The sequence below is a fragment of the Vanellus vanellus genome, assembly GCF_965231255.1.
Source record: "Vanellus vanellus genome assembly, chromosome: 4".
NCBI classification, from domain to species: Eukaryota; Metazoa; Chordata; class Aves; order Charadriiformes; family Charadriidae; genus Vanellus; species Vanellus vanellus.
Genome location: NC_138909.1, coordinates 19,262,567 through 19,277,431, shown reverse-complemented (window position 1 = coordinate 19,277,431; position 14,865 = coordinate 19,262,567). Strand labels below are relative to the sequence as shown.

The 14,865-nt window shown below is 45.4% G+C and overlaps 2 protein-coding genes across 2 annotated transcripts in view; both read right to left on the bottom strand.

Moving 5' to 3' along the window:
- Positions 1-14,865, bottom strand: part of LOC309671545 (kelch-like protein 8) — a gene marked incomplete at its 5' end in the record, with an annotated part of 659,404 nt that overhangs the window by 149,281 nt on the left and 495,258 nt on the right. The window lies entirely within an intron of this gene.
- The window catches only part of LOC309671209 (AF4/FMR2 family member 1-like), a gene marked incomplete at its 5' end in the record, with an annotated part of 39,304 nt that overhangs the window by 11,364 nt on the left and 13,075 nt on the right, over positions 1-14,865 (bottom strand). The window contains 5 exons of the mRNA XM_082482414.1: positions 3,065-3,311; positions 6,809-6,900; positions 9,469-9,753; positions 13,211-13,373; positions 14,808-14,845. Of these exons, the coding sequence (XP_082338540.1) occupies positions 3,065-3,311; positions 6,809-6,900; positions 9,469-9,753; positions 13,211-13,373; positions 14,808-14,845 (825 nt within the window). The remainder of the gene's footprint in view (positions 1-3,064; positions 3,312-6,808; positions 6,901-9,468; positions 9,754-13,210; positions 13,374-14,807; positions 14,846-14,865) is intronic.

The following is a 14,865-nucleotide window of genomic DNA, read 5'->3' as shown; positions in this document are numbered from 1 at the left end:
TTCCGGAAGTCCAAGGTGGCAGTTCTGCTGACCCCCTTCCTTGCTTCTCCCAGAATTGAGAACTCTATCATTTCATGGTCACTGTTGCCAAGACGGCCTCCGACCATCACATCCCCCACAAGACCTTCCCTGTTTACAGACAACAGATCCAGCAGGGCACCTTCCCTAGTTGGCTCTTTCACTAGTTGTGTTAAGAAGTTATCCCCAGTACCTTCCAGGAACTTTCTAGACTGTTCCCTCCCTGCTGTATCGTATTCCCAGCAGATGTCCGGCAAATTGAAGTCTCCCACGAGGACTAGAGCTCGCGGTCTTGAGACTTCTCCCAGCCGTTTATAGAATATTTCATCAGCCTCCTCATCCTGGTTGGGCGGTCTATAACAGACTCCTACTACAATATCTGCCTTGTTAGCCTTCCCTCTGATCCTTACCCATAAACACTCAATCTCATTATCACCATCATTTAGTTCAAGACATTCATAACACTCCCTGACATACAGGGCCACCCCCCCGCCTCTCCTCGCTTGCCTATCCTTCCTGAAGAGTCTATAGCCATCCATGGCAGCACTATAGCTATGCGAGTCATCCCACCATGTTTCTGTGATGGCAACTACATCGTAATTACCCTGGTGTACAATGGCTTCCAGCTCCTCCTGTTTGTTGCCCATGCTACGTGCATTAGTGTATAAGCACTTCAGCTGGGCTATTGGTCCTTTCGCCTTTTTACTGGAGGGAGCTGAAGTTCTGCCATCCCCAGACATCTTCCTAAGGAGCCCGGTTACGCCCCCTGTCTTTTCCAAGTCTAGTGCCAGCACCCCACTTTCAGGCTTTTTGCTAGCAACCTTGGATCTATCCCCATCCCCCTTCAAACCTAGTTTAAAGCCCTGTCAACGAGCCCCGCCAACTCCTGCCCTCAGACCCTTTTCCCCCTCTGAGACAGGCTTTTTCCGTCTGCTGCCAGAAGGCCTGGTGTCCTGAAAAGCAGCCCATGATCAAAGAACCCAAAATCCTGCCGACGACACCAGTCTCTGAGCCAGGCATTGATCAGCTGATATTTCCTGTTAATCTTCCCATCCATCTGTGCAATTGTTGGGATAGAAGCAAACACTACTTGTGCTCCTGATCCCCTAACTAGCCGTCCCAGGGCCCTGAAGTCTCTCTTCATCGCCCTCAGGCTCCTTCCTAGAATTTCATCATTACCTAATTGAAAGATCAATAAAGGGTAGTAGTCAGTAGGCCTGACTAGGCTAGGGAGTTTCCTCCGGATATCCCTGGCCCCAGGAAGACAGCAGACCTCCCTACAGATTGGGTCCGGTCTACATATGGGACCATCCACTCCCTTCAGAATCGAGTCCCCTACTACAAGGACCCGTCTTTCTTTCCTAAATGATGATGTCGTTATATGAGGTGTAATCTGTCTTGGCTTCAGTGGCAACTCAATGTTTGGCAAGCCACAGTTAGTTATTGTCATCCTCCTCTTCCCTTTCAAGAACATCGTATCTGTTCTGTAACAGCACCTGGGATGGCGTGGGGGTAACCTGGGAGGCACGCCTGCCACGACGAGTGGGGACTTGTTGCCACTGGCCCCTGTCTTCTGAATCTCCACATTCAGACACAATGCTAGAGGGTGTGGGGTTCATTGTATGCGGAGCTCGGTCTCCCTGGGGTGCTTCTCTCAGGGAAGACAGAGTGTGACTCCAGTTATCTATCTCCTGTTCACTTTCCCTTAGACTTCTTAAGCGGCTTACCTCCTCACGGAGCTCCATCACTAGCTGAAGGAGTTCCTCTACTCGGGCACACCGCCCACAGGCCTGCTCACCGTCACTATTCAACACCGGCGCAAGAGAAGGGCACTCCCTACAGCCCGACCCCTGGGTGGCAGCATGTTGCCACGCTAGCTCTGTCTGGGTGGCCACCTCAGAGCTGCTCGGTGTAGAGCTCAGGAAAGCCATGGTTTTCTGCCGAGTTCTTACCATGACGTTCTGGCCGGGTAAAGAGTTTTTTAGTAACTTACCGTTAGAAGAGCTGCGCCCTGTTTGCCCACTCTCACCTCGGTGACGCCCGGGGTGACGCCCACCAGCTGCCCGCGTGGCCGCTGCGCTCCTGAGCAGCCCGTTTAGAACTGCCGCGGGTGACGCTGGCTCCGCCCCTGCCGCGTCAGCAGCCCGCCCCCGAGCTGCCGGCTCCGGCACCAGCACGCGCCAGCCGCTTTTCCCGGCTACAAGAGCCCTCAGAAGAGCCCTTTGCCAGCCCGATCCGCCGCCATCCCCTTCCCCAGTGAGGCCTGACCTTCACTGGAGCTGATCTCCTCGGCGACTGACCGAGTTTGACCGACTGACCACATTTTTCATGGCCACTAGCCACGGCAGGAATGGGTAATATCCATTCACACTTATTCCAGCTTAACCACACAGCAACTGTTGATTCTCTGTTACTCACTCCATTATCAGGAAAAAGCAAGCAGTTAGAAGCCAGCTAATACAGCGTGCAGAATCTGGCCTAACACACACAACAACAGACTAGACCACACACCCCCAGCCACCAGAAAACAGGAATAGAATTGAATTTTCTAATAAAAAAACGCAAAGATCCAGCTGCAAGGATCATTAATAATTTTGTAAGCAAGCCACAAAACCTTATATCCAAGCTGCAGCCAAAACCACAGGTTGCTTGTTTCTTACTTTGAAGCAATCCACTCCTTTCTGTAAACACACTTATTTTTACGCCAATATTGTACTTGCAGTCGCCTACAGTCAGAAACGGTTACTGCCATAAACATGATTCTCTTGCCTTGGGTTTTTACACGGTCATCCCTTTACACTATTGTTCACTGGTGAAATGAAAACAGCTGATGGAAAGTCAGCAGAGAAGTTACAATGCAGGCTTTCGGGCTAGCAACATATGGTCCCAGACAGCCATTAAAGGAGCAAAATTGCTTCCAAGAGCTTTCTTTGGTGGCTCATTTATCTTCCTTCCTTTTTAATATCCTCAGTGCATATTTCTAAAGACAATCACACAGCGCTCATGAGTTGCAGGAAACATCCCACCAGTTATAATGGATACCTACTTCGATGCCCTTTGGCAATTCAGCGTGATTTCTCTCCACTTTCTTGTGCTTGGAGAACAAAGGATCCTTGTGGTCGCTCTTGTTCCTGGCAGTGTTATCCATGGCAGGCAGCTCACCAGTCTCACTTCTGGGTCTCTTCTGGGCCATCTTGGTTGACTTTGGTGGAGGATGTGCAGGAGACATGGGTGGCAGAGGTGGCGGTAGCAGGAGATCTCTCTTCTGGTTTTCAAGTAAAGCTTTTGGTGCTCTGGAGATGGGAAGCGAATTCAGCAATTGGGGTGAATATGGTGTACATATAACGTAGGGTTTTTTTAAAAAACTTAGTTACTTCATGTACCAATTCTGTTTAAATTTCTCTGGAATATAAGAGGACTTGTTAACATAAAGAATCAAACAAAAGCAAAATGAAACTTCAGGGATTTCATTGTGCATTAGATACCACATCCTCAGCTGCCAACACCACACAAGAAAGTTTCTTTTCAAGTAGGAGTAAGATTTGTCCTTGGAGTAAAGACTTGCAACCAGAATATCAGGATGTTGCAAAAAAGGCATCCCTCCAACACAGCCTCTTTTCACTGAAAATGGGAGAGGGGTAATAACAGCAACTAAAATCCCTGGGACAAATCACACAACAAGGCAAATGAATTGCAGCACTGACTCTCTCTCCCCATTATGCTAGAAGATATCTTCTATGGTCAGAAATACTCACCCTGACACTTGATCCTGTATATGCTTTGACCGAGTTTAACTGAGTTGTTCCTTTAAGACTTGCCAGCTCACCCACACAACATTTATAAAGTTGAGAGGATTCAGGTGAGAGAGACTTAAAATGCTGTGCTTTATAATGGCAGAGGCTATCACATTTAATAACACGGTGGCATATCAGTTTTGTGATCATCCGGAGTTAGGATTACCAGGGAACTCTGGCAGCTTTAAGCAGCACCAGATAGCTCTAAACCTTGTTTCTCTACTGCTCACTTACATCGTTTTTATCCAGCTTCTCAAAGTTTCCAGGAAAACACCGAACAGTGGATCCCAACTCATGGATTGCAACATCAGAAGAGCAGGAAATTAAGTTAAACCCAGTGAGAAGACCGAAGCATGACATTGCACATCTTGCTTCATTCTGCTGTGCACAGGACAGTCCTCTCCTGCCTTCCACAACCCACTTTTCCCATGGTACAGTCCCTACTCGCTGCACACATGCTCCCCAGCTTCCCTACCTTGGTACAGCTCTCTCCCCAAAAACGCATCCTTATCCTTCCCACTCTGCAAGCCAGAACACGGCTAAAAGGGGTGCTCATTTTCACTGAGCAAAAGGGAGGAGTGAACCCCAGAATTAAAGCCCTTCTGTATCCCTTCATACAACTAAATGTTAGCCCCAAAGTCTCAGTGCTTTAAGAGCACGTCAATGTTTTCTCTGCAGAAAAGCAGTTTAGTCGTATTGTCAGGACACAAACCTCAACGCTACATACCAATCCAATACCTCCAATTCAAGCAACAAGCAAGCAGGAATTGATCGCAGTGCCCCGTGACTGATGCATGAGCCTCCCCTCTCAGGGACGCTGCCCGTTTGGAGACATGCTCCTAGAAGCATTAGCTCTAGCAAAGAGCTAGCCAAAATGCTGGCAGTACACTGGTATGCAAATTATGGGTTAAGTTTCAGGAGACGTACCAGAAGCACTGCAAATGCTATGCTGAATAAATGAGAAATTCCTGGCCATGAAGGCCATCTGAAATTCCACAGTTTCATGATTCAAAAGGCATGCTGGCTGTGTGTCCATTAGGTCACATACAAAAAAGACAAAGACAACGAGATGATTTTAGTGGAAAAGGGAAAGGCTCCCTACCCTTACTCACCTATACATACAACTCTGTTTTCTGGATTGGGCTTTGTGCGTTTCACCCATATACAAATTTGGGCCAGTCACTGCAAAAAGCTTATTGGCACTGCATCATGTTGGTTTAGTTAGAGAAAGGGGGAGCTGCACACCTATGTGCTTCTGAAGCATCCCAGTTTAGCAGCCTCACACGGCAGCAAGGGAAGAAACCAGAGTTCTGCAATATCCATCACATCCACCTCTGTGTTGTCAAGCTGGGAGAAGACAGGTCCCACCTAGCACAGACACCGTGTGCACCAGCAGCCAGCCGATAAGTACAATTCAAAGCCTGTCACTGGTGACAGCAAAAGCAGCTGAGGGAGCAGACAGTATCAGCATTGACACATGACTTTTTTCTTTCATCAGAACCTGTCCAATTAAGAAAACAGCAACAATCACCAAGTCGAAATTTATGGACATTCAGTTACACTTAGCAGAATATCCTTTCCCAAGAGGCTGCCAGAACTCTCTCTGCTCAGTCATGGGAACGAGAGTCATGACTTCAGGGCTACACTTTCAGCTATTTCACCTGTTTGCGGCAAGAATCTGATCAAGCAACTCAACTTGTCTGCACCTCGGTTTCTCTGTGTGCAAAATGCGTTCACCTCATCTTCTCACCTTACAAAGGCTAAGAGCTTTAAATGCATGTGAAGTACCACGAATCTGACAAAAAGCTTTCTGCTGCTTCTCATGCAGTGAGAGCACAAACTTCCCCAAAATAAGTATGACAGCAGAACCCAGAATGAGGAAGACATGGGCAAAGAAAAAGAAGTTCGTGGTATCATAGAATGGGTTGGGTCGGAAAGGACTTTTAAGGATCATTTAGTCCAACTCCCTTTTTAAAACCATTTTAAGGCTAATTCCATTTCTCATGAAAGCAGAAATAACTGATGCTTGAACTCTTAAGTCTTACTCACCTAGAATCACAGAATAGTTTGGGTTGAAAGGGACCTTTAAAGGTCATCTAGTCGACACTTTCCCCCTCTCTCCCCGGCAGGGACATCTTCAACCAGAGACATCTTCAACCATCTTCAACCTCTTGCCATCCCCTGAAACCCCTAAACTATCATGCAGAACAAGCACATGCTACTCCCCACAGAACAGCTGCCACCTCCCAGATCATCTAGGGCAATCGTCTGCTGACAGATTACCACCATGGTAGTTTGCAGAAGGGAAAACGACTCCTGCATCCCGCAGGCAGGCAGTCTACCACACTGTTTGTAACTCAAGCAATGTAAAATTCTTTTGCACTGATTTGTTTCCTGCATCTGGTCTGAAAGACAGCAGTGCAAATGGTTGCCTACCAGCTTAGAAGGAAAAGCAGCATGGGCATAACTGGCAACTAAACTTCTTGCAGCATAAACAGATTTTTTGAGCTATGCGTAATACATGGATCAGAGCATGCAGCAACATAAGCTGCAGGATGGACAAGTTCATGTTTAAAATAGTAAAGTCTTCATTCCCATCTCAACTGTAGGAAATCAAGGCAAATGCAACAACATTCAACGCTTTTGCAGCACTGTAAACCAAGTATGGGAAGACAACAAGCCACTGAAACATCAGCTTATGCTTGAATGATTAGAGCCATAATCCTCAGCGTTGAGAAGACAGAGGAAGATAGATAAGTGACACCCAACCTTCACATCTGCAACAAATAAAAAGGTGAATAAATTATATTCCCATAGCTACATGTTTGGTTCCCGGATGTAAAGACAAATCTGCAGCAGATTAAGTTTCAGAAGACACATTAAGTTATAAGCAAACTCACAAGCATAAGCACAGGAGATACAGTTCCTCGCCTTAACCTTTTTGAGAAAGACTCAGCTTTATGCATCTTTTTGCCATCCCACCACTGTATACTCACTTCAATTTATGGGAGTCTTTGTTAGCTGAAGACTGCAATGGTTTTGTTTCTTTTTCTGATTTCATTTTCTTCCTATCAATCTCCTTCTCCACTTCCCTCTAACAGGAAGAAAGGAAAAAAAAAAGAAAAAAAAAGAAAATCACTCAGGTTTTGAATGTGCAGGTAAAGTACAGACGAACACATCTAAGTTTGACTGATTCTGGTTAACAAAAAAAAGAAAATATAAGATACTGGAACTGACAAAGTGGAAACCCAGAGCACAGCGGATATAGATTTCAGGCTCACTGACAAGTATCCTAAAATGACATTATCTACTTTTGCTTGGATAGATTAATTATTTTGTAGTTGCAGGGATGGAAACGCAAAACCTCTTGTTGCCAACAGTAATCAAAATTAAGGCACATCCATTGCTGAAAAATAGCATTTCATCTGTTCTGGATGGTTGTGTTTTTTTTTTTCTCCTACTCAGTATGAATTGTACAGAAATGTATTCAGATTCCTCCTGGCAAAGTCATGAACTGCAAGCAATTGTGTTTTGTGATAGGCCTTATCAAAGGAAAGGAAAAAACTGCATTCACAGGAGAGTTAGATCACTCAGATTTCCAAGATGCACAGGGGATTTTGGTTTTAACAACAAGAATCTGATACCAGAAGAACAGGAACCATTAAGGCAGAGAGGTAATAAATAATACTTTTAAATTGCACTCGATAGATCTTAACAATACAAAGCATCCTCATCTGCTTACCTGAATCAAAAACTTCAGAATAATTTGCTACAAGCCAAGAAAATGTAAAAGAAACTACACTGATAAGTCAGCGTTACCCATAGTGCGCCTGGTGGCAGCCAAAAGCATTCCAGGACTTTCTGTCTCTCTCTCTCGAGTACATCCAGGTTTACGTCACTGTGGCGGTGCTCAGTGGGTTATGCTCAGCACAGAGTCTACCTCTGGCAGCGTGCTCAGGGCAAGCCTCAAGCACCTAGATCACGTCCTTAAACTGTTTGCCAGGTTGAGCTCCACAGTGCCGCAAAAGATGTCTGACAGCTGCACCTGACCAAACTGGCTGTGATGAAGCCTGAGCCTCCAAGGACACTGATGCATGCTGATATAATACAGATGTTGAGTCTCTTAGGAGGGTTTTCCTGCAATCAGATACTCAGGCTGCAAGGGAAGACACGTCTAGTATCAAATAGCTCCTCTCTTGGCTCTTTGAGACAACAGAAGCAGCAACAGATTTACTGCCTGTTCACCTTTCTCTTGCTGCTCTGCAGGAGGGGGACTGCCGGGGTCTCTCAAGTTTCTTCACCATTTTCCTGCTCTTCCCCACAACTATGGGAAGCTCAGAAAATGGCAAGACTAAAGGAAACCCACGTGGGAACCAAGGTAATTCACCCACACATGCTAAGCCACCTGCTCTGTGAGGAGGACCAAAAAGTTACACAGGCACTGAAACGTCCACAGTGAATACCCATTCACCTTAACACCTGCAGCCAACTCTCTGTGCAGCTGAACCAGCTGGCTGGAAGTATATCCACAGTCCCCTTTGGCAGTTAGCTTTCAAAAACACTCATGAGCTGCTACCATCGCAGTTAAATAAAGGTCTGTCTTGTAATTCAGGGGAAAGCAACTATTAACGCTGAAGGACTCTACAAATCCCCTTAGTGGATACACGCATCTTTTAAGCATTAGCATTGCTGCTAGCACCACAGCAGCTCCAGGAAAACCAAAGACATTTTCTACATATTTATCCAAGTGCTGAGATCCAAAGCAGGGTTTAGTGATGGTTGTTACTATCAGTGAACCTGGTTCAGTCAAAAGTCTGCACTTATGGAAAAGTAAAAGGCACGGGGCTGCTGCCATCACCCCTAGTAATAACACAGTTTACATCTGCAGAATTCAGTCCTCTTTGCATAAGCAAGCCTTCACAACTGTTTCATGGAAATAAATAATTCCACACAGGAAAAGACTACGCTACTCAGACTGTGGTTGCGTGACTAAAGGCAGCAGAAGGTGCATACATGGACAAAACCAAAAACCACAGACCAGGGTGGCCTGGGTCAATTGTCCCTGTGGGCACCCCCACAAACTGCAGGCAAGGTGCTCTCCCACAACAGACACTCAATGGGTAGCACAGATGACTCCACAGTCTGGAAGGTGCTTCAGATACTATGCTGCTTTTCAAGGAGTTGCAGGGGGAGGGGGAACTGCAGCCCTACAAAGCTCTGCTTGGGCTGAAAGCAGAGAAACCCACAAATGCTCCCAGCAGGCTGGCCAGCTGCATGCTGTGACACAGCCTGCTGCCCAAAGGTCCTCTCTGACATAGGAGGGCTGAGGTTTTGGTGTCTGAGAAAATTAGTATTTCAAGAAAACACAGAAAAAAATGTTTTAAACCACCAAAGCATTTGTTAGACAGCTTACAAGGCTTTTCATTTGCTCAGCAGGGGATTTGTGATCAACAAGAAACATCTGTGGAAAGTTTTGGTACGCATTCCCTTTAGAAGTTTGATAGCACCTTTATAGGAGGAGCATAATGGGTGCACTCCCAACCTATGAAGCAGAAATGAACTCTCCACACGGGTTTTTCAAACACCACCTTGGCCCTTGTACAAACCCACCTCCCCCTCCACCCCTCACCTTCCTCTTTTGAGGAAGACAAGTCTGCCTGAGCGAGGGCTCCTCGGTGCGCACAGGAGACTTCTGGCAGTTGTGTTTGGTTGGAAGATGAGTGTCCTGAGGAGCCCTGGCTGCTCGGCCGGAGCTTTTGTGATGAGGCTCCCTCGGCTCAGCGTGCTGGTGGGAAGAATTGCTGCTGATGCCATCGCCCTGCTCCTGGCCCTCCTCACATCCATCCCCATGGGCGATTTCGCTGAGACTTGGCACTGCTGGTGGGTTCACCTTGGTCAGCCAGTTGTTGAGCTGCCACTTATTAGAAGTTGGTGGGTCAGGCTGCAGACAAAAAGAGAAAAGAAGGATGCAACACTGATGCCTTTATGGGCTATTTCCATCCTAGCACTGCTTATCAGAACCCAGTAAAATTTCCTCCTTATTGTTAAAAAAGGCGTGAAAGTGAAAGACCGTGAGACAGTGAGGATGCTCTAGTATGTGCACATGAACACTTACTTCAGGAACACAGACCTCGTTTTTGCACAGGATCAAATATGTTGCACAGCACTCCTGGTTCTCTGCTAGCCCTACCTGTCATCCAGTAAGAGAGTAGTCTACATGAAAGCTTCATCTTGGTTTGCCACTAACCAACATTGTTGCACAATCAGACAACGTCTAAAAAAAGCAGCAATTGTAAAAACGGTTTAGGTGCTGTCCTCACAATGCTTTTGGAAAGTTATTTGCACACAGCAAAACGGACAAGGGGCTGTGCCAGCTATCACATCTCATTGAAGTTTGACAGGTAGGCTGTCAGGCTCCTGTGGTTTAACCAAAAGAAAACCATTTACCATAAGAAATTGTATGGCTACCGCATCAAGTCCAGCCTCTTCTGAGTCCTCTGCCTACACAACTTAACACTTGCTTCCCTCTGGGTCAAGCAAGGCATGAGCAATGACCAAGGTCTGAAGGCCTCTGGAGTCACAGTTTAGGGCTGGGCTGGCCACTAAATGAATGACAGATGTTTTCTATTAACCCCTCTCCCTTCCCAGAAGAGAGAAAGGAGAGAGGATAAGGGAGAAAGACTTACGGCTTGAAAAAAAACCCTAAACCAGCTTTAATGAAATATTAACAATAAAAAGAAAATATAATAATATTAATAAGAAAATAATGAAATATATACAAATATATATAAACCCAATATCGAGCTCCCAGGATGACAATCACGTCACCAGCCAGCACTGGGGAAATCCCAGACTGGACTCAGCAGCAGACAGGAACTGGGTGCAGGAACACACAGATCAGGATCAAAGGCAGAACAGACAGAGTCCTCCTCCGACTCCAGCCACTGAAGAAAAGGGAACTTGAGCCCTTGCTCCCTCAGCTTTATAATGAGCATGAGGCAGATGGGATGGAATACCCCGCTGGTCAGTTTTGGGTCATCTGTCCTGTCCGCTCCTGCCCGCTCTTCTGCTTCCAACTCGGTACATAACAAAGTTAGCTAACCCTGGTTGATACAGAGATAAGTATAAGCAAAAGCCTCTCGGCATACTATTCCTTGGTACTAACTATAAGCATCAGACTTTTGGATTGCCAGAAGCAGACACTGTCTGAAAAACATACCATTAATTTCAGAGAGTGCATTCAGTTAGACCAGACTAAACTGAAAAGGAAAATTATTGAAAAGGAACATTAGTTTTGTTCTATCTCAAACCAGGACACACGGTCAGATACCGTAATGTGGTCGCTACGAGCCCTGCTTAACCTAACAGTAGTCTGACAAATTACGAGAAAAAGAGCAGAGAGATGATCAGAGGGCTGGAGCACCTCTCCTATGAAGACAGGCTGAGAGAGGTGAGGTTGTTCAGCCTGGAGAAAAGAAAGCTCTGGGGAGACCTTATAGCAGCCTTTCAGTATCTAAAGGGGGCCTACAAGAAAGACGGGGAGGAACTTTTTAGGAGGGCATGTAGCGATAGGATGAAGGGGAATGGCTTTAAACTGGAAGAAGTTAGATTTAGATTAGATATTAGGAATAAAGTTTTCACTTTGAGGGTGGAAGGCACTGGAACAGGTTGCCCAGATAAGTCGTGGAAGCTCCATCCCTGGAGGTGTTCAAGGCCAGGGTGGATGGGGCTTTGAGCAACCTGGTCTAGTGGGAGGTGTCCCTGCCTATGGCAGGTGGATTGGAACTAGATGATCTTCAAGGTCCCTTCCAACCTAAGCCATTCTATGATTCTATGAAAAGCAAACCCAACTAACCCTAAAAAAAGACAACAGAAACTGCAAAGCAGGAGCATTATTCTCTGGGGCCTGTTCTGAAAACACCATGTATGGGTCAGCATCACTTAAATGTGTAGCTCATTATTTGGGCACCATCATGGCACAGTTACACTCCTGCCCTTACCGATTCTCCCCAGTCACAACTCTCCCTTCTCAGAAGTCCCACAACTCTTCCCCAAAAAGAGAAAGCCTGAAAGGTTTTCCAAGACTAATGAATCCCTTCTACCACAATTTTCTTCTCTATCCAGACTCAACTCACTGTAGAACATGTGGATAAACAAAACATGTCTTCAACTGTGTTTCAGAGAGTCAATCCAGAAACCTGGTTTAAAAACCAGTTTGGTTTTACCGTGGGGTCGTAAGAAAAATTAAACCACAAATTCCATTATAGTTTTCAGACAACACAAATCAGCTTTGTTTTCATTAGAATTTTAACTCATTAGCCACCAAAGAGCATTTTTTTTTATTTAAACACTATAAAAACGTGGCCAAAATACTTAGCAAACTTCAGTTCATAATGTAGGTAGCTAGCAGACAGTGGCATACTCTGATCCTTTTCTAGCACCTTCTACCATTGGTTACCTTGTTTGTGATCTACACCATCATACGGGCTTTCCTTAGGTTTTCCAAACACAAAGAATAGTAAGAGACTTCAAAAAAAAAAAAAAAAAAAGAAAGGAGGAACTATTGCCTATAGGTCTTAAAGTCTGTGCTTTTGCATGTGAAGAACTGACTATAAACAAATGGGCCATGTGCAATAATTTGCTCCTTGAGCACCATGGATGAACAGTTTGCTGAATAAAAAAGGATAAGATGGTCAATGGCAAATAGCTAGGATTTCACTAGAGCGAGAAGGATCTTGCAATCCAGTATTTTCAAAACAAAGCAGGCAGGATTGGGTAAAAGAGTAGAAGTATAATATCTGTTTCCTTCCAAAGACAACCGCATTGCAGAAGGCAAACTCCGTAACTGAACTGCTGGAAGGTGAAGTGTATTAGATATGAGAAGAAAAGCTATGCCTTCTCAAAACTTGTTTTCTGCACATAAAATTCTCCCTTTCATGTGCTTCTAAGGCAAAAGAAAGGCTCTTCTTCACATATCAGGAAATTGGTCTCACCCTGAACCAGCCCATAGCCTCAGCACTCAGAAAACCTGCATGGGCAGAGGTGCACCCCAAACATCCCAGACAAGCCGTGCTTCTCATCTGTGCCTTACTTGTGTCTCCCCAGCGATGACACTAATTCCTCCAGGAGTGCTAGACAACGATGCCAAAGTAGAAGGGGGAACACTTCAAGGTTAGGCACGTAAAAGTCTAATTACGCTGTTACTAAGGATTATTTAATTGACAAACTCTAGAAGGGAAGCAAAGGGCAAAAAAGTCTGATGATGAAGCAAAGATGTCAAGGGGACACATGAATGATGACGTTATTTCAGGTCTCCTGTCCTGACTGCATTCAGGCAGCAGAGAGTCTGAAGCAAGAGGCTGTATTAAGCAGCCTCTACATTTTATATTAATATTCACCTCAGGCGCTGACGCTCTCGCAGGGTCGTTTGCTTCACTGTCACTGGAGGTGCTCTCTGAGGTGGTCTCCGAGTCTGAAGAGCTGTCTGAGTCACTGGTGCTCCCTGACTCCGAGCTGCTGGAATGTGCTGATGCCACACTCTTGGGCTGGGACTGTAGGGCACTGCTAGACCACCATGAGCTAACATTAGAAAGCAGCATGGGCGAAGGTTACTTATTATATTGACACGGCAAGATTCAAAAGTAAAACTGAAACCCCATGTTTTGGCAGTGAGCGGAGATGGGAGAAGGCCAAAGGAATACATTGCCATACCCAAAAGATAAAGCACCGGAATAAAAAACCTCTGGAAATAATAAAACCTTCAACTCCAACCCAGTCAGACAAATACATAAGCAGGACATCACTGCTACACTATGAAGCAGCATTTAGCCAACCAAAGTTTAAAAAACAACTGAAACTGACAAGTGCTTTTCTGACAGCCCCAACCCTCAAAAGAAAAACTTCCAATAAAGGCTAACAAGATGGAAACACACATTCCAGGATGGTTTCTCTTTTTTGTATTCTCCCCTTCACCTTTTCACTTCATCTGTGTTACTTGGTCAAGGTGCTGTAACTGTTTCGTTAACAGCCATGTCAAGCAGCGGCTTTTTTTCAACACCCTCCCCTACTCAAAAGTGTTTTCCTCCAGCACTGACAATGGGAATGAATAGAAGTGAGGGAGAGCCACGACTTTGATGCACAGCTTCTTTTTGCTTTGAAATGGGCTTACAAAATCAAAATGTTGGGGTTTTTTTTATTTTTTTTACTTTGAAAACTGTTTCCCATATCAGCATCAACACGTTTGTATTACTTGGAGGCAAGCTCCTTGCTGATCCAGACTGATATCAAGAGAACACTCTATTTCAAGAGCTTGCAGAGACGCAGAAATCATGCCAAGAATCGGCATGCCCTTCTGCATGTCTGACTTTGTCGACCATTACCCTGTGCTTGAAGAATACAGATATCAAGCCAAAAATGTCTCTCAGTGCTCTCCTGTAGGAAAAATTCTGGGCTTCTCCACCTTTCTTCCTCTAATGCTGGCATGTGGCTGTTGAGTCTACCTTGAATATTGCTTCTGACTAACAATACATGGCAGGAGCTGCTTACAATCAGCTGCCTTATCAGGGAGCTGAAACAGCCTCAATGAGTCTACTTAACCGTTTCCTGTTCTTCACTCACTTGGCTGTTTTGGGCCTCCTTCCAAACTAAAACTGGATTCACATCCATCACTACTACAACTGAAAATCCCATTAGCTCCAGCGTGATCTACATACACAGTGGTGGACGGGAAGAGGAGAAAAAAAAGAGAACAGCTGGGGAAATAAAATTATGGCTCACAGGCAAAATCCAGCATGACTGGATTACTCAGTTCCAATTGGAGCTTTCTGTAAAACCCCCCACAAGCCAATTTTCAAAAGCAGCTTCAGGCAGCTAGAAACAAAAGCCTGTGTCTACAAGAGAAACCAGGAACCCTTACCTATCTACCCCATATACAAAAAGTAGTTTTGGTTTTCCTCCTTATTTGGTCTAGCTAGTAGTTTGGGAACAAACCTGTACCTTGGAGGAGCAAGTGAAGAAGGTGGCTTTTCAACAACCTGTTTTGTTCACAAAAACA